We start from the raw sequence: 20,498 nt of genomic DNA on the forward strand, positions 1-20,498 counted from the left end.
AAATACTAACCAAATGTTGGCTTATCAGTAGTCGTAGTTGACACAGCAGTGGTGAGTGGTTGAAAGATTAATGACTTTTCTTTTCCTGTAATAAATCAGAACCATTTTTATGACTGGACAAAAGTATGTGAAAAAAAAGTGTAATACGGTAAATCATATATTAAGAAATCCATCAGGATGTAAATCAGTAAAAATAAAAAAATAAAACTTCATGATACAATCTAAACATTAAATATTATTCAGAAACATTTATAAAAACTAATCTGGGAAGAACACACTATTTGAATACAATTACTTCAATATGGTTCAAAATATTGATTCAATAAGATGTATAAGATTCTGAATTTTAAAGAGAAACTTGTAAATGTTGGCAAAATAAAGAAACATGAACATCTCATCCAATTATTCTGTCAACCAGAGTAGTTCCCAGTCTATTCTGCCTGAAATGCTCCTTGTCAACAGAGTTGAACGTTCATTAAAGTAAAAAACATTTTTAGAAAAAAATACATATATATATCATTTAAGTCATTGTTAACTGGATAGCCATGTGAACCAGAGTAAAACAGATATCTAGTTTATTTCAAAACAAATGAGAAGAGTAACAACTTACTTTCTGAAGTTTGTACGCCGAATACTGAAGTAGTAGACACCTGAAAAAAACATGATAACTGCTTTTGACTTATTGAAGATTTATTATTTGCAAAATAAATACCCTAGTAAAAATCAGTTCAATAATACTAAATTTTTTAAACAAAGATAATATGAAACCATTGAAAATGATAGCCATTCACAGACTTAAGCTTGGCTCATCAAAACTCCGATAAAATGTCCATTAGTGCATGCGCCTTGAAACATACTTGAAAATATAGAAAATTGAACAGAATAAAAACTTACAGAAGATACTGTTGGTTGACTAGAAATTCCAAATGAGAATTTACTGCCCTGGTTTGTATTCATGCCAAACAACCCAGGTTTTGCTTCTCCAGCTGTGAATACCAATAACAATATTAGACATGTATTCCAACAATCAGTTCAAAAACTGCTTAATTACATTATTTTCATGTAATCAAGTAATTGATGTACCAAATATATATCTAAATGTTCATATGGCAGTGTTTTTTCAAACCTATTGGCACTGGCACCTACCTGGTGCTTGTGTGGCATTCGGATTTGCTTGCCTACAACATTGGCAATTTGCATTATCTTGTTCATTTTCAACATAACAAGATTCACATCTCCAACTGCCGACTTTTTTGGTGACCTTCAGTACACCAGTAGTTGATACTTGTGAAACGGATGGTTCAGGGATGGTAGCTGCTGTACTGGCTGTATCAGATTCTGAATTTTAAAGAGAAACTTGTGAATGTTGGCAAAATAAAGAAACATGAACATCTCATCCAATTATTCTGTCAACCAGAGTAGTTCCCAGTCTATTCTGCCTGAAATGCTCCTTGTCAACAGAGTTGAAAGTTCATTAAAGTAAAAAAACATTTTTAGAAAAAATACATATATATCATTTAAGTCATTGTTTACTGGATAGCCATGTGAACCTTCATTAAAGTAAAAAAACATTTTTAGAAAAAAATACATATATATCATTTAAGTCATTGTTTACTGGATAGCCATGTGAACCAGAGTAAAACAGATATCTAGTTTATTTCAAAACAAATGAGAAGAGTAACAACTTACTTTCTGAAGTTTGTACGACGAACACTGAAGTAGTAGACACCTGAAAAAAACATGATAACTGCTTTTGACTTATTGAAGATTTATTATTAGCAAAATAAATACCCTAGTAAAAATCAGCTCAGTTGTACTAAATTTTTTAAACAAAGATAATATGAAACCATTGAAAATGATAGCCATTCACCGTGATTCTACTTCTATAATTAAATCAGAAGTGATCTATTCAAATAAAAAATTACAAATATTAGTACTCACAGTAGTTGCAGAAGTTGATTTGTTTTGTCCAAAAGTGAAACCAGTTGAACCAAAACTTAATGTTGCTGAATCTAAATGTGGGTGGATGTAAAAAATTATCTGTAGTTCAAGGAGAAAATAAAAAATTCAATTGCAGTAGATTGTCAATCACCCCATACTTTTTAACTAGATATATGTTATTTTTAGTATGCTCTTTATGGTCGATATAACAGTTTTTGAAAATGAATGCATTTACAAAGCCTTCTAATTCAGAAAATCACTATTTGGTTTAGTATTTATTGCTGCTGCCAGAAAATCTAGTATCCGATATTACATTTACCAGATGGCTATAATAGCAAACCAACAAATCTAATTCAAGAATGATGATACATACTCGATTGCACAGGCTGCTGATTTCCAAATATTGGTTTTGATACCTGTATAAAATAAATATTAGTAAATCAAATGTAAAAATGGACTGAGATTACAAAAACATCTGGTTTAGTTTTCTAAAAGCTAAAGCCGTATTTCTGAACAAGAGACCTTGCTCAATTATAAACTGAATAAAAACTACTTTCTTTGTTTTTCCAAATAAATAATAAACAATTTGATTGATAAAATATAATTTCAATCCTAAAATACATCTGGTTTTCCTCAGGGCTCAATGCTAGAGCCTATATTTTTCCTAATAATTATAAATGGACACATGGATAGAAATGTGTTTAGCGTTGTTATGAACATCGCCATACGTATAGCATGGTATACCGTGAAAATAGCAAATTTGCTATCACTATTGTAAACATTAACGCATATAAATGTGTGTAATTTGTATACCATTTGGTATAGTTTTCCAAAAGCCAAAATTCCCAATATGTGACCATGCTCAATTATAAAGTATAATTAAATGAACACTACTTTCTTTGTTTTTTCAAATGAATATCCATCCAAGTACAATTTAGTTGATAAAATTCCAATCCTATGGTAGATCTGGTCTTCCTCGGGCTCAATGCTTAGGCATATATTTATCTTACTAATTATCAATAAACATATGGTAACTTTGTACGCAATTTACTTATTGATACTAACGACACCAATTCTTTATTCTCATCCTGACACGAAGTCCAATATATAACACCAATTGGATTTTTGGAGACAGACTCTAGGTTTCCAACTGGTGCCAATTATTCAGAAGTGTTGGTCAATTATTCTGCAAAAACCGCAGTCAAAATTACCTTCCTAGTATTTAATTCCTATTTTCCTAACTTCCTGACATTGATTCAAAACATGTTTTGATACCACCTTTCTCCTCGACTACTACTGGCCCAAACAGTATTCTCCACGATAGTCTTCAATGTTATGAAAACTGATCAACAAATATTTATGTGAATCATATATTCTAGCTTTTGAAAGTATTGGGAATCACATAAATCCCAACAAGTCCTGACCAACTAGTCTTCTGCCAATCATTAGCATAGTACCGGTATTTAAAGTGATTATAAAGTCATTACTACAATAGTAGATCTGAAATAATCAAATTGCGTTTTGTAATTCACGCTGATTTCAATTGAGTAATTAGGAAATTTTCGCATTCTTGAAAATTCCACCTAGCACAATTAAATAAAATTTCGGTATAGATGAGAAATGCACAAATACTCGAGATAGCAATACATCTTGTGTTTTATTCTGAAATGTGGCATTGGATTATTTTATTCTGCTATTTCCAGTAAAACATATTAGGTTTCGTATTTATGCGCTACAAGCAGCCATGCAATGGCACATTCTGCAATTGCATTTTTAATGATTGCGAACTACCAATTTAAAAATAAGAATTTGCAACCCAGTTTCGAATACACCCATGAATGATGAATGTAACTTATTTTCAAATAGTAGTTTAGTTTTCCTACCAATATTTCTTGTAGATATGTGTTTAGCATTGCTATGTTATTGTCAAGAACAATAATATAAATGTATACTTTTATGTTGTGTAAGTTGAATACCATCTGGGTCAGTTTTCTAAAAACTGAAGCCATAGATTTCAACACGAGACCTTTCTCAACTATAAATTAAAATTAAATAAACACTAATCCTACGGTATATCTGGTATTCCTCATGGCTCAAAGCTCGGGCCTATATTTTTCCTGACAATAATCAATGGACTTATGGATAACATTATACACAATTTACCTATTGATACTAACGACACAATTCTTTATTCTCATCCTGACACGAAGTCTAATAAATAACACCAATTGGATTTTTGGAAAGACTATGGATTTTCTGAACCTAAAAAATATTCTTGCAAATCTTTCATTATATTTCTCTCTGAATCCTGTACAAATCATCATGACTGGAATATTTCTTTTTCCATCAACAGTATATGGCCTAGTACAGGTTTACTAAGTCTCGTAACAGGAGGAGCCTGGAAGTTGGAACCAATAGTTCGTGTATTTCTTTGAAAGATACAAAATATAAATCAAAGTAAAATCTCAGGTGTAATGCAGCAGCAGAAGTCTCACGGATAGAATAAAAAAAGTAATCAAATCTATTTGTCGAACTGATATTTATCCGAATAGTGAATCCGTCTGCAGGGATGGCCAATTCATTCATAAGAATATTGGATATTTGTGTGACGTCACACATTTTCGACGCCGCTCTCAAGACGTTTCTGTTGAATGAAAACATTCTCGATAGAAACTTGCGCGTGATTGTTTTCATCACTCATCAGCGTAATGTGTTATTCTCTAAAACGAAAATTTTCCATAAATTTGTTCCACCCAACGAAGACAATTATTTTATTTTTGTTTATCGGCGGCGAGTTTCTAAAGACAACGCAACTTTTTGATTGAAAAGCGGCAATTTAAAATACTGAAAAACCGCAAACAATATAAGTTTTATTGAGGCCCGCGAAAACTCTTTTAACAGGTGGCATAATCGCGGCGATGAATACGTATTTTCAATTTACTGCTAAATTTTATATTTATATTCATTGTATGAAATGATTTATACTCTACACTTAACAGAATTTTATATCATTATTTGGGTTTTCTAACGGCGATAACGAGTTGGCAAGATTGCAAAAATACGTATTAAAATTAAATACATCAGGCAGTTTATCTCGTACTTTTAGGTCACAGATCGCCGTGGACCGAATAGTAATGTTTTTTTTTGACGTAAGAAGAAGCAACAGCGAGTTACGTTGGACACATTAAATTAATATATAAAGATATTTTAGAAACTCGTAGTTGTCATGGATTGAATATTTTACGTAAAAGGATGATCATTATACGCTGAAAAGACCGCTCTTTTAACGAGCGCGGAATCGCAGTGGGTGTTACCAAAGTCACTTTGGGTGTTACAGTCGGCAATGGGAATTTCCGATTTCGAAAATCCTGGCTCCGCGGCTGGCAGTGGTGGTCATTTATCCTCTACTAATTTATTTCTGATTTCAAACACAACAATATGTTACACATAATAACAATATGGTTCACATAAATTAATATACAAATATATATATTGGTAGGTAGAAGAATACTCTATGCTTAAATATTAGAATTTTTAAAGGCATAATGAATTTTCGATTGTTGTTGCTTGTTTCATTGCCTGTATTGTCAATAAATTTTATTACTCTCAGAAAATATACACAATTATCTGAATACAAGTAGTATTTTTGTCAACAGACTTGACTATTATCATAATATCATGGTACCAATGATAGAAAGCGTCAGACAACTCCTTGGCTATCTTTTCATATGGTCATTTGTACAAAGTGAATAATTTTAATAAACTGACTGTGTCACAAGTTGCTAATATTTTTTATTGATAGCTATAAACTATCAATTATCTTGTGTACATATATTGTTGGTTTGTGGCTTTATTCTGATATTTTTATTGAAGCTTATTTCCTAATTTACTGGGTTTTAATAAACTAAACAAAAATGTGTTATTTTCGATTCTAGAATGTATTCGGAATTCCAGATTCGAAAACATTATTTTAGAAAGTATTCGGAATAGTTTAGTATTCGAAAATGGCCATCCCTGTCCGTCTGTACATGTTTAAAAGGTTTATTATTATGTATTTTTGCTTTGGAAGTAGCTAAGAATTGTTTTTAATTTTGGTCGGCACGCGAAAGAATTTTGTTGTTAAATTGCCACCCCTGGCCTAGTAGTAGTCATTTTCAATTTCCAGATGCTAAAAGTGCTCTTTAAACCTCGAAACTTGCTTCTCTGAGAGAAGTTTTTAGACGCCATATTCAGTTAGCTGGAGGCTCTCATTCATTTACCATCACTTTTTTACTATTATTATTTTACAGATGTTATAACTGCTGTTTGGAACTTTTAAAACTTTGCATCGTTATGAAAAGGTTTTCAGTCAGCAAGCTCCCATTCGCTTACTGTCATTATTACCTCTAAACAAACAAATTTCAAGTAAGAAACTTCTGTCAAAAACTCCAGTTATGTAGATTCACTAAGTTATAGCTGCATTCCTAAGCATAATGACCTGAACTAATTCATCTAATACCAATTTTAACTGACATGTAATGCATAGACCTCATTCCATATCGACTGGGAGCTGCCAAGAACTTGCTCATATATGTTACTAAATCACTTCTGATTAAGCGCACATATCCTTGTTTTGGTCAAAAACCGTTTAGCTGGGAACCACCATATATAGAGGCCACTGACATCCATGCAGGTCAACTAATCTGGTTCTCTCTTTATTGTAACATTAAACAGATTATTACATCTATACATTTTGGTATTAGTTTCTGTTCAATAATTAATGAGACAAAAATTAAAAAAAATATTTAATGTTCACAATGCTGAAAATGGTTTTACTTACGCTTGCATTCGTGGAAGGAATCTGAAAATATTAGATATGCAATGTTATTATTATAATTACATATTGTCATAATAGTATCTAGAATAGATCAAAATATCTCACCCCAAAGGAAAATCCAGTTGGTTTTGAAGAGATGCCAAATGCAAATGTTGATGAAGAAGGCTTCGTTTCCTCTGGAAACATTAATATAGTTTTGTGTGAGAAATAAAAAATGGGAAAAAAGAATTGGGTTGATATAAATATCCAACAATATTTTGAAATGAAATAATTTAAAATGACATCCCCCTCATAATAAAAACTTCACTGCAAATTTTGTAACGAATTGTTATAAGCATAAGCTTTGGTATGGGCGCAACTATACTGATGGTATGATTGAACCATTCAGACAAAAATTTGCCAATTCAAAGTATTTAGTTATAATTGAGCTTAAGACATGGTATTGATACAATCCGAAAACTTACCAACTTTGAGTGCCGATGGATTAGGCACACCACAGCATGGGCATTTTGAATCAGTAGGTCCATTCAATGCATAACATCCCGAACAATTCCAAGCTCCAGCCTTCTTATCAACTACCAACATTCCTTTTGTGGAAGAGACTTGTGTTTGGTCAATACTAAAAAAAATTAAGTGAAAAGTTAAATAGAACAAATGGTATACAAAAAAAGTTCATCAAGAAAACTATAATTGGAAAACAATCAAAAGAGATTACCTTTGTGGCGTGGTCTGGGTTGATAACTTGATAAAAGAAACAGTAGTTGCCAATGAAGAGACATCTGAAAAACAGTGTAAGTATATAATATAGAAACAAGAATATCGGTCAGAGACCGAAGACTTATCAATCGAAAGTAAGTGGATCCCCCATAACAGCGCTCTTACTCCATAGTGACACCTTTGTCCCATCCCTAATTAATTAATAACTCGCTAATTATACGACATAATTCATCCAAAATCAATAGGCTTCTGGTCCGAGCTATGATGAATGCACATGCAAAATTTGGAGCAGATTCAACCACGCCTTCGTGAGATATCGCTTGCATCTAACAGACATACAGACAAATACCTATCAACATACTTACCGATCTAAAGATCGATAAGTAATGACTGTATATAAAAGATAACTGTAGGTAAAATCCTGAAAATGGTTAGTAAATGTGGTCAATACTACAGAGGCCTTTCAAAAGTTATGTAAAAATATCAAACTAGTTTTGATGTAAGAACTTTTACAATATTCAGTTGAGCATATCAATTGGACTATCTGTTTATGATTGTTTTTCATTGTTGGCTTGGCATGAGTAAATATGCCAGAAATGCCTCTGGTGGAAACATTTATTTATGTAACGAACACACGAAAGAGTTGGAAATACCATCAACTTACAAACTTATTCGTTCTTATGTCATTCAAAATAAATTTCAAACTAAAGCACCTAAGCTACATGGAAAAAATAACTACCTTTTCCTTGCAATATATCTTTTGCTTGATTAACAACCTTCGCAAAGTCAGAAGCCTCTTCAGCAGTTTTGAATCGAACAGCGAGTACTTCTGGTTTAGGTTCAACATCTGGATCAGAATGATCAACAGCAGTCCAAGTCCATGCTTTATCAGAATTTCCAAGATGTGAGAACTTCATTTCAGGATTAATGTAATGGTTTGCACATAGCTTCAAAACCTGGAGAGTGAGTATTCATTATGTACAAAAATATTGTCATTTGAAAAGTTTCTCATAATATCTAAACTTTTTCTGATATTATCATTGCAAAATAAATATACCAAATCATATACTGTATTTCATAAAAGTATAATGATTTAAAAATTTGCAATCCCTTCCAAGTTGGTAGATTACTTATAAAAATGCCACGAATTTTCAACTGATGAGCCAAGATACAAATATGGTTGTACACAGATACCAATGATTACAGAAAAATTGATTGAAAAATGGAACAGTTCCATCTCATTAAAGAAAGGCACATTCCATGCGGCCCGCAAAACAATTTTAGCGAGAATTAAATCATTGGCAGAACATTTTTGAGTCATTTTTAAACTATTCCAACTGGGAATAGCTCTTTTCCTAATCCCAATGTCAAGATTATGTTTGTTAAAATCACAGAATTTTAATGTTGTATCTATAAACGTCAAGACACGCCAATATCATTACAACTTTGCTTACCTGGTCTCTTCGCATTACAATTCTACTTTTCTTTGTGCCAGCATTGTGTAAAATTTTCATTTCACCAATTCCTTTTTCTTTCCATTGTTTGTCAATGTATTTATATAACTTCACACGATGACAATAAAGAACCTAAAAGCAAGACAACAGTCAGTACAATCTTTTCCAATATGGTTTATGACCAAACCATGACTAACCGGAAGACTTAGGCCTCTGGGGCACCAAATAGAGTAAAAGTATATGAATAATATCACTGAATGACAGTCATACAAGAAAATTTCTAACAATATTTCATCATAAAATTTAAATATAAAAGAGCAGGAGACTCTAAAAGAGTTTCGATCTTGCTACAAATTCGTTCAAGGAAGAGAGTAAGTATTGTATAAACCTTATAGTAGTATCACCAACTAATTTTCACTAAACGTTTCGATCACAAGCAATCGGTTCTATGAGGTGAGAAATAAATAGCCAGGGTTCCTCGTTATTTTTGAGGAACATTTTTTCTTCGGTATTCCCGAAGTATGTGAACCAAGATGGCGGACATCGGAATGTAGTATGCGTAACAGGTTAGGGTTGGGACTAGGGCTGGGAATTTCAGGGAAAACACTTTAACCGTTAACCGGGTAAAATTAACCGGTTAATCGCCGCGTGACGTTTGACGTAATAATTATAATTTCAGCTTGTTACGTCACAATGGTTATAAAGCAATTTCGCGTGTTCTTATCCCGGTATCGCTCAAAATTATTCATGAATCGAGATAGTTTCATGATTTCACTGCTGCAAAAGATATGCAGCGTGGTTCGGGCATGTGGAAATGTTTTAGAAAACCGATTCCGTTGTTAATAAACGTCATTTATGTGACAAACTTTTAATGTTCGATATGCAAATTCTACTTCGAGATATAAATCATAAAGAAAAAAGGCATCGACCGCGCACTTGTTGTATAACATTGAATATCCGATTTTGCAATGAAATCGTAAACAATATCAATCGATTTGATTAAACGCCGCAAGAGATGAATTTGCGATGACGTAATCATATTTGACGAAATTGTACGGTATGAAGATGATTTGTACCTGAGTCAGTTAACGGTTAAAATAAATCATAACCGTTAACCATCTGAAATCGGTTAACCGTTTAACAATTCCCAGCCCTAGTTAGGACATAATTTCAGGTACAAATACTACGGGAGAACCTGGTATTGCCCTGGTACACATACTACGTTCCAGTGTCCACCCTTTTGGTTCACATACTCTTAGATGACCTTTTCTCCCGTTTATTGTTAATAAAACAAATTAATCAAGTAGCAATGTAGTAAATACCTGTTCATCTTCTTCTCCTGTTTTAGTTTCGACTTTATCAGGAAGTTCAACAATCGGTTCAAAATGAGGACCATCTCCAGATTCATTATGTATGTCTTCATTTTGATCGTCATCATTATTTGAACTTTCTGGTTTCGTTTCTTGACCTATAATGTAGTGAAATATAAAATTACCAGTATATCGTCAATGCATAGAATTCATGGTGGTGCAAATCATATATAATTCCTCAACAAAAGTCCAAAAAAAAGTACAACTTTATGATATTTCAGCAAAAGCTCTAAAAAACGCCAACACTACTTACAAAGGATATTGCCATTCTCCGGATTGCCTTCCTTTACAAACTATTAAATAATTTCTTGCTACTAGTCTTTAAATTTGCTGCATTAACCAACTAAAGATTCAAACTTACCAGCAGTGGAAACCACATTCTGTGGCGAACCCGCGATCTTTGCTGCAAGGTTAGCAGCTGCTGCTGATGGTTTTGGAAAAGCAAAAGAAAATTTTGGGATTGTTACATCACTGGTAGAAGATTTGGTCTCTGAAGTAAAATTAGCAATAATAGGTTAATATTAGTAACATTGAGAAACATAGTAGGATTCAACCACTGTTCTTATCAAATGAATAGGCGTCAGGACGAGAGAAGATGATGAGCTTCCTAGAAATAAGATTTCCTGTCTCAAGCTTCATCTACATTCCATAAAAAAGGTTTTTTATAAACGGTGGAGAATTCTGGCATCTTATCAAAAAAATGTTATCACCCATAAATAAATTGAATGTTTTCGATGGACACATTGAAACAAATAATAAATTGAAAAAAAATCCTCATTCGCTTGAGTATTTGATGTCTAAATTGAACTATCAGATGTAGACTGACTTGCAGATACTACCTTTGGAGGTTTAGTATTTAAAGATGGTACTGAACATGAATATTGAATTAATATTGAATAAATATACCTCCTTGTGCCATTATCGAGTTTGTAGTTTTAGGCAAAGTATCCACAGTAGATGCAGGTTTGTGTGAAGTTACTTTTGCAGTTGTAGACGCGCGTACAGGTGTACCTAATATCAAAATCAAACATAAGCAAGCACAACCAAAGTAATTAATAGACAAATAAATGTCAACTTGCAAAAGCTAAACATTTATTTAGAAGTATTATGGATACTTGTCTGGAACCGGGCTCGGAGCCGAGCACGTAAAACACCTCAAAGAAAAATTCCCATGCCTGAATCAGGTAGAACTTTATTTACAAGAATAATCAAAAGATACTATACCTCCACTGAGTTTAATATTAATTTCCTTTCCTTCTGTAAACTTTTCTTTGAATGAATTCGCAAGTTCAGAAGTTTTGAATCGAATAGCAAATCCTTCCTGTTTGCTTTCCTCCTCAGAAAAATCCAATGCATGCCATATCCATGCTTTATCTGACTTAGGCATCGCTTGTAATTCCAGATCTTTTCCAATTAAGTGATTACAGCATATTTTTAGAATCTGAAAAAAAATTGTATTCTTCAGAAAAATGTATAGTAGAACACCAGAAAAAAGTAGCCTCAATAAGAGCATATGTAGTTGTTAGCTACAAAATAATTGCAAATACAAACTGTGTGAAACATGATAACAAGAATTCAATCACAACAAAGTTACAATAATATCCAATATGTCATGGAAATACTGAATTTATAGACAATTATAAATATTAGTGATAATTGAAAAAACAACTTGAAATAATAGGTCCATACATGGTGTTCAAATCCCCTTCCTAAATTATGATTCTTTAAATGCACCACTTTTCATAGATTTTCAATATGTTAATAACAATTACAATATCAATGAAGGAACAAACAACAAACAATTGATTCCAAAATAGTAGCAATTATCCATCAAAATTTCATTTTCACATGACACTGCAATTATCTAATCTTATGTGCTGAGAGCATCTACGGTAAATACTGAAGCTCAGTTCATACTAGGAACATTACTAATACACAACATAGCTAGAATGTTATAAATTTATTCTGTGACTATTTTAAGCTGCTACCTGATCCCGTCTCATAAGAACTCTGTATTTTCCAGTTTCTTTATGTTTTAATATCTTCATAACACCAACTCCTCTTTCCTTCCATTGTCCTTCAGTCCATCTATACAATTTTGCACTTTCAGAGAGAACAGCTTCCTCATCCTCTTCACCAGTATGTACCTATGAAATACAATTTATCTGATGAAAGCCTGGCCCATTTACATTACCAAATACAAAAGTATAAGAGATGCAAAAATTCAGATGATATGAAAAGGATTTTAAATCACAATCACTTTTTGAGAACGGTAATTTGTGACTTAGATATGTATGAACAACAAGTAACAAATAAACTCTAAAATGTTTGGATCTAGAAAATGAACATGATAAAACAGTGACCTCAACTTCAGACAATCTCACAATTGGTTCAAAATGAGGACCGGTATCGTTCTGAGATGTTTTTGCATCTTCTGCCTCTTCATCTGCTTTCAGTTTATCATTTGCTTTATCCATCTCTTCTGGAGTTTGGAATTTATAATTCCATGCTATAAGAAAATCATGTCAAATTGTATGCTGGACTTGGTAACACATATTTGTAGAATTAATATGAAATTTTTTTACATCTCAATTCCCTGCCTCAAGTATATAATGCAAATTGAAAGAATTTATTTATATACCAGATGCCAGGTCCTATACCAATTATGAATACTAACAGTTAGATGCAGTAGCCTGATACTTAATATCAGGAAAATTGATGTGTTCAGGATAATTAATTTCACGTCGACGTTGCAACTCAGGTGGTGCTGGTTGTAAAGCTGAGCTTCCACCATTGGACTGAAAATGTAATAATTTTGTTTTGTAAAAGATCCTACTAAAACTTCAAGTAATATTGATAAATCGAAGTGGAAAATATTCGGAAACAATGACTCGTTTTAATATGACTATACAACCAACAAATGTATCAGAAGACAAGTTTATGTGCTTGTATTTTGATAATTTAAACAAATGTTTATTTGTGAATTTAAAATTGCAGGGAGATGATAGGAAAAAGTACATATGGGCTTGGCTGGGCATTGAGATGGATATCCTTGCTGGTATGAAAGCATATTGTAGTATGGATTGCCAGATTGGATTGGAATGCTGATTTGTCCAAGTGCAGTTTGCTGGTAAGATTTATCAACAGACGCAATGAATCTTTGGATCCAAGGACTATCCAAATTATTGTTATCATCTACTTTCAGCTAAATATTATTGCGACCCCTGCTCTGATGTTGTTTTATATGAAATGACAAACCTGGTGCATCGGTCTGCCTGGCATCTGTCCCTCCGACTGACTCAAGTGAACAACTCTTCCTAGTGCAATTGGTGTAGCAAATTGTGACTGATTGACTTGAGCTTGCAATTGCTGCAACTGTAGTTGCATGGCCTCTTGCTGTTTTTGATATTTTACCGATTCTGCAACTTCTTTTCTCTCTTGTAGTTCAGAGACAATTGTCTAAATGTTACGATAATATGATAATTTAAGACTTCTTTTCTGATCCAGGCTTAGGCATAAGACTAATTAGCCAGTTGATAAACATTCCAAATACAAACATTGATGTAATATAAATGAAACAGTCAAAATTATATAAATAGCATTTGCGTTTTCTTGAAGTTACCCAGTACATACAAAAAAACTTAAATGAGTCTTTGGAAAGGGTGTTAATTCTTCATAAAGAAGGAATAAATAATAACTAGAAATCAACTCATATCCATAAAATTGAATGCCAATCGAACTATGAATTATTGATTAAGATGCAAATCAGTAACGTCAATTGGTTCAAACAATATAAGCAGACAAATGAAGCAGTTATTTTTACTGTTTAATCCTCAAATTTATCATCTAAAAAACTTACCGTTAATTTAGCAAGTTGCTCAACAACCGATTTCAAAACTATTTCTTTCTTTTCCTGAAATAAATCAATCAAAATTTAAAACTCAAGCTCTGGTAAATTCATGCTCTGTTTGGTTTCATGGGGTTTTATGTGGCTTGTTTCGCCTTGGTTATTTTAAGGAAAAAAATTAATTGCAAACTACGATTCGTCATGTTTCAATTAAACATATTATGATTCATTGCGCATTCTTCTTTTACGTCAAAAATACCTGAACGCCTTCATCCAATTTACCATGCAATCATCCATTATTACGTTACAAAATAACTAATAGAAATATAAGTTTGGTGTTGACATGTGATTATACTGAACAACACCATACATATAGCTCGGCCTAAAGTAGAAAATACATATAAGCGTATAAGTATGTAGTTTGTATACAACCTGGTATAGTTTTTAAAAAATAAAAGCTAGAGACTTCAAGACAAGGCCTTGCTTAACTATAACGTAAATTTAAATAAGCACTACTTGCTTTGTTATTCAAATGACTATCAAATATAATGTGGTTCCCAACTTGATTGGCATAACTAAATATATATAAACATAATTCTTTGCACCTGGTTATAAAAAGTCGATTGTGCTTACACAAGCGATAGATTGACAATATCACACATCAATCAAATACATTCTGACAAAAAATATGGAGGTCAAGTAATGACATACAAAAGTGATACTTTTGCAGAGATATGAAGTGGTTGGTTAATCAATTATTGGTGTGGACATTTAATGTCTTCTGGGCAACGCTTAATCGTGATTGAATCATTCTGTGACTTTGCAATTCATTTTGCGGCTCAATTCCTGGACCTTTTTTTATTATTAATCAATTTTTGTACTGGATTCTCTCTTTATCATAATTATTTTACAGATCGTAATGACAATTTGTTACATTTTTACAATTTTTGAAACAAAAATTAGAAACAGAGTATAATGTTTAAAATGCCAAAAATTGTTTTAATTATGCTTATATTCGTGGAAAAGATATAAAGCCATTAGATATACATTGTAAATGTTATAGTTAGATATTATTATAACCATATATGGAATAAATCATCAAAATCTCACCTCAAATCCAGTTGGTTTTGATGAAGTGCCAAATGTTGATGCAAAAGGCTTTCCTTTTGTTTCATCTGAAAATTTTAATATACGGTTCCGAATAAATAATAAACAAATATGGAAAAATAGTAAGATTGAGAAATATTTCAAACAACTTTTTCTTAAAAAAATTAATTCAAATGACATCCCATCTCCACGTATGAACTTCCCTGCAAGATTTGGTAACAAAATGTAACAGGCAAGAGCTTTCAAATGAAGGGTCAAATATACTATAGTGTGATTCATGATTGGGCAAACAAAAATTTACCCATTCATAATGTTCATTTATATTTCAGCATAAGACATGGTATCGATCAACTTTGAAATCTCACCAACTTTGGGTGCTGATAGATCAGGTGTACCACAGTATAGGCATTTTGAGTCAGTAGGTCCATTCTGAGCATAACAATCAAAACAATTCCATGCTCCAGCTTTCTTATCAGCAATCAACATTCCTTTTTTAGAATAGGCTTGCGTTTGGGAAACACTAGAACTATGAAGTAAAGTTGATAAACACAACAAAAATATTTATCACAAAAAACTATCATCGGAAAATACTTAAAAAGCTTGCCTTTGTGACATTATCTGACTGGTAGTTGTAGATATAGTTGACAATTTGAAAGATGATGATTTAGCACTTGTAGAAGTGTGGGTTGATGATGTAATAGAAGTAACAGTAGTCGTCATTGATGAATCAGCTGAAGAACAGTGCAAGCATATAATACAGGATTTATTGTTTATAGAAGATGACTATAGTTAGACTACTAACACTGGTTGGTACAAATGACCAATAAAAGAGAAGCATTTTGGGAAAATTTAAAGCCAAATGATAAATATTGAATGAATATGCCTCCTTGTAATATTGTTATGTTTGAAAATTTTGACAAGGTATCAACAACAGATGCTGAATCTTAAGAAGTAACTTTTGTAGTAGTATTCAAAGTGGAGCACCCTTAAATCCTTAAATTTAAAATAAGCTTGCACATATTCTGTAATTAATCAATAGACAAATAAACAGCAAGAAATGATGTAAATGTAGAAAATTTGCAAAAAGAAGATTCATAAGTTTGTCATGTCATAATTTGGTAACACCACTTCGATAGAAATTATATAAAATATACCACACGCAGGTTGTTGTTGTAGTTTATAATTTAATTTCCCATTATCTCGATCTTGAATATATTTCAGTATTTTGTCTTCTTTTTCTTCTTCTAACCTTTCATCAGAATCTGAAAAGCAAACAATAATTAAAGTTATTATGGTTCACAGTTTTGGTAACTTCAAATGAGTTACTGGCATAGACTAAAAAATGAAATTTTCTAAAGATTTTCCTGAAAAAAAAAAGGTATAAACAAAAAGTCCAAACCTACCACATGATATTCTATTTTCATATAGATAAAATGTAGATGGAAGAAGCAATTTTTCAGCTCTTCTGCGTTGATCTTCCGTTGGTTTTACTTCCGACACAAATATAACATCATCATCCTTTTTATTTCTTACTGGTTTTAAATGGAAAATAAAGTTTGAAAATTTTCAGTCTAAATTTTATGTTTATGTTTTAGGCTGCTTTGCGAGGTTTCCTATTCATATAAAAGTTCACAATAAATTATTTCGGCTCAAATAGTCAATGAAACCACCTAGTATAAGTATAAACTAAATAACTCTATAACAATTTAATGAAATCTTTAAATAATTCTGAGTGCATTCAAAAAAATGAAACAATTTTGAGTGAAACAGAATAAATGCATATTGATATATATATTATTATAATATCAATTTCAAATAATAATGGTTAGATCACCCAAAAACTCCGAAATATTTCACATTTTTTGCATACATTTACAGCTGCAGTTTGATATTACCTGTTGAAGAAAAACTTCCATTTTCTGATACTGAATATGAAAATGTGAATTTCGAAGCCTCTTCCACTGCAGGTTTTTGCTTGCTCTGAAAATTTTTTGAATCTGAAAGATTTTAAAAATGCATTTTTAATATTTTGATGCTAGAAAATAAACCCGCAGTATCTCATTTTAAATTAAAGTGTGATGTTCACTTGAAAAACTAGCCGAATAGACACTCAATTATTAAAGCAATGACTTGATGCCTTGCTAACAAAAAGAGTTCATGTGCTGGTCAGTTACTGCTTTCATTCCCCATTCCATGTATATGAAACAAATGCTAACTATTATAATATCTGACTACGGCTGGGTGAATTCTATATGACAATCACAATGACTAATACCCTTTTTGAAAACTAGTACACATCAGAAAAATAATTATTTATAATCATTGAAATTTGAGAATCAGATGAAAATAATATTCAAATATTGAAAAAAAATATTTCAATCAATATAAAGACATAACTCCTGTCTGTAGACAATTAAATGCTAACTAATATATTTTGGATCAAAATTTGAATGAACAAAGGATTAATGGAATACATGGGAAGATATCTCAGATGAATTTAGTTATTCTGACCATTTTAGGATTGATGATTAAAAATCCAAAATAATCGAAATATTCCTGGGATTTTTCATTTACAATATTTCAAAATTTATATAATAATAATAATGCATTACCGGGGTTCTGATTTGCAGAACATCATTCAATTTCTAGCATGTTAAAACGGCCCCAAACCATATTTGGTATTAATTGTATATACAACACACCAATAAAAATATAAAATATTATAAAGGGATTTTTGAGTGTAGGAAGGAGCAATTTTCCAGCTTTTTAACTTCCTCTTCTGGTGGTATCAATTCCTACACAACAATAACATCAGTATCTATTTTATTTATTACTGGTTGCAATTAAAAATAAAATTTGTAGAGTCTATTGTGCTCTCTATACAATTTCTGTTAATCTGTAAGTAAAACTGAATAAGTCTTAGCCAATTCTGCAAAAGCATTCAGTCTAAGTGCATATTAGAAATGAAGGAAAGATTAAATAAAATTAAATACAGAAATGAATATTTATAGCTTATAATAATGATTTTGTCATAAATTAATTTTGTTAAATTACCACTGTAGTTTAATATCACCTGTTGATGACAATCCAACATTTCCAAACACCGGTTTTGAAAATGTGAATTTTGAAGACTGTGCTACTTCAGGTTTTGGCTTGCTCTGAAAAATTCTGGAATCTGAAAGATATGAAAAATGGATTACAAATATTTTGATGTTGTTGCATAAAAACCTTTAGTATGCATTTTAATTTAAATCACATTGCTCGCTCGCTCGGGAAAATAGCCGAATAGACAATGAAATCCAGAAGCAATTACTAAATAGTTGGTGCTTCATATGAAGTATTAAGAACATGCTTGCCAACATATGTAATTCACTTGCTGGTCAGTAATCGCTTCCATCCCCATACGAACCTGTTCATATGAAACAATTGACTGGGAAACTATTCCACAATCTGACAACAACTGGTAATCGAATGATTAAGGAGTGATTTAAATATGACAAACCTAATACCCGATATCTTCAACCAATCAATAAGACTCATGTGAACAGCTCAATCTTAGAAAGATAATTTTCAAAATCAATGAAATCCGAGAATTGGATGAAATTCATGTATAAAAATCGAAAAAAAAAATTAGTCATTATGTGGACATAACCCCTGTAAAAGGACATGCTAACTTGTAAGAGAAACTGTTGGAGATTAAAATTGACATTAACCTAAATATTAATAAATTACCGGTACATGGAAATATTTCTTAGATGAATTTTGTTATACTGGGCATTAAATTATTAATATTAAAAAAAATAATAACTGAGATATTTCAGAGATTATTTATTTAAAATACCTCACGATTGACATATTGTTGCATCAATTTAATTTGCAGAATAGCATTTATTTTTTCGCATATTAAATCTACTGCAAACTGTACATATCTTGTAATAAATTGTATATCTAATACAACAATATGTATATAATTTCATAAAAAAAATATTTGGCATGTTAATCAAAATCATTTTCTTAGCCCTCAACGAAACAGCTGTACCAGTATATATTGTAACAGGTTCTTCAAAACCATTTGCTGTAGTTGCTTCATTTTTATAAAATAGTATCCTAAACATATTCAAAGGTGAATGTATAGCAAGTTTTATGAAATATTCTCATTTTACTATGACATACATGCATTTCTCTGAATCAATACAGAAATATTTGAGTAATTGGTATATCCAGATATTTGGTTCGAATACCAAAATGATAAACTCAGACATGTTTAGTTCATGCCAAAACATAACTTCATATATATAAGAATATATATATATACATACTGACATATGTAAAATTTTGTAATTTCGATTTTTATACCATATTGAGATAGCTGCCAGCATAATAAATAAGTAGATATGAAGTCAAATAACATACAAACAAATTACCTGTATCAACATGCGTGAGAAAACTTGAAGACCAGGAGTTTGGTATCGTAAAATCAAATACATTTGAGGAACCAGATATATCGCGTAGGATTCGCGATATTGTTGACATACTCCATTCCGTATTATCGTTATTCAATAATTTCTGCGATTCACTGGTAGACAATCTCGCACCAGCAAGAAGTTTCAAGCCCAACATATCATCAGAAATAGATGTTTGAAACATTTTGAGTCTCGAATGGCGATTTTCGAACCTGGTAATATACGATGCCATTGCTTCTGAAGGCCATCTCACACAAGAATCAAAATCAAGAAATGCAGAAAAACAATCAGCTTTTAACTCTTTATAAGTAATGTCAAGTTTTTTCAATAATTCTCTGATTCCATTCTCACTACGGAGAACTGATTCTTCAATTTCTAATGCTGATTCTCTTGCTTTATCTTGCAAACTCAGAGCGACTACGATAGCTTGTTTTGACTTTGGAACATTCGTTGCGATCGACCATAGCTGTATTGCCTTCTTCCAATTAGCATACGATTTTTCATTTTCAATTAAAGGTGGGCGATGATCCACCATATTTTGTAAATGTCTATTCTAGTACTTATTTTTCATATTTCAGGATACGAATTTTTATTCACAATTAAAGGTAGGAGATGATCCACCATGTTGGGAAATTCACATTAAAATCGTAATTTACACTTAAATTATGTGGAAATTCTGCTTGTGAAAATAATAGAATAGTATGTCATTAAACATAAACTATATCCTGCCACTCAAATAAATAAATCATCATAACAAATAAATAAATCTATCCATCATCCATC

The 20,498-nt window shown here is 31.7% G+C and overlaps 1 protein-coding gene across 1 annotated transcript in view; it reads right to left on the reverse strand.

The window, feature by feature from the left end:
* Positions 1–20,389, reverse strand: part of LOC120339075 (E3 SUMO-protein ligase RanBP2-like) — a 29,420-nt gene extending 9,031 nt beyond the window's left edge. Inside the window, exons 1-30 of the mRNA XM_078116540.1 lie at positions 19,677–20,389; positions 18,326–18,427; positions 17,148–17,249; positions 16,656–16,784; positions 16,407–16,514; positions 15,857–15,983; positions 15,618–15,772; positions 15,256–15,320; positions 14,158–14,211; positions 13,557–13,757; positions 12,976–13,096; positions 12,662–12,807; positions 12,287–12,445; positions 11,523–11,739; positions 11,205–11,309; positions 10,660–10,788; positions 10,251–10,396; positions 8,929–9,060; positions 8,214–8,430; positions 7,473–7,536; positions 7,222–7,376; positions 6,863–6,933; positions 6,761–6,781; positions 2,315–2,357; positions 1,942–2,012; positions 1,690–1,729; positions 1,147–1,338; positions 895–986; positions 611–650; positions 11–85 (exon numbers count right to left, since the gene is read on the reverse strand). Coding sequence (XP_077972666.1) covers positions 11–85; positions 611–650; positions 895–986; positions 1,147–1,338; positions 1,690–1,729; positions 1,942–2,012; positions 2,315–2,357; positions 6,761–6,781; positions 6,863–6,933; positions 7,222–7,376; positions 7,473–7,536; positions 8,214–8,430; positions 8,929–9,060; positions 10,251–10,396; positions 10,660–10,788; positions 11,205–11,309; positions 11,523–11,739; positions 12,287–12,445; positions 12,662–12,807; positions 12,976–13,096; positions 13,557–13,757; positions 14,158–14,211; positions 15,256–15,320; positions 15,618–15,772; positions 15,857–15,983; positions 16,407–16,514; positions 16,656–16,784; positions 17,148–17,249; positions 18,326–18,427; positions 19,677–20,250 — 3,853 coding nt within the window. The 5' untranslated portion in view covers positions 20,251–20,389. The remainder of the gene's footprint in view (positions 1–10; positions 86–610; positions 651–894; positions 987–1,146; positions 1,339–1,689; positions 1,730–1,941; positions 2,013–2,314; positions 2,358–6,760; positions 6,782–6,862; positions 6,934–7,221; positions 7,377–7,472; positions 7,537–8,213; positions 8,431–8,928; positions 9,061–10,250; positions 10,397–10,659; positions 10,789–11,204; positions 11,310–11,522; positions 11,740–12,286; positions 12,446–12,661; positions 12,808–12,975; positions 13,097–13,556; positions 13,758–14,157; positions 14,212–15,255; positions 15,321–15,617; positions 15,773–15,856; positions 15,984–16,406; positions 16,515–16,655; positions 16,785–17,147; positions 17,250–18,325; positions 18,428–19,676) is intronic.
* Positions 20,390–20,498: the final 109 nt, after the last annotated feature.

Source organism: Styela clava, chromosome 9, assembly GCF_964204865.1.
Source record: "Styela clava chromosome 9, kaStyClav1.hap1.2, whole genome shotgun sequence".
NCBI classification, from domain to species: Eukaryota; Metazoa; Chordata; class Ascidiacea; order Stolidobranchia; family Styelidae; genus Styela; species Styela clava.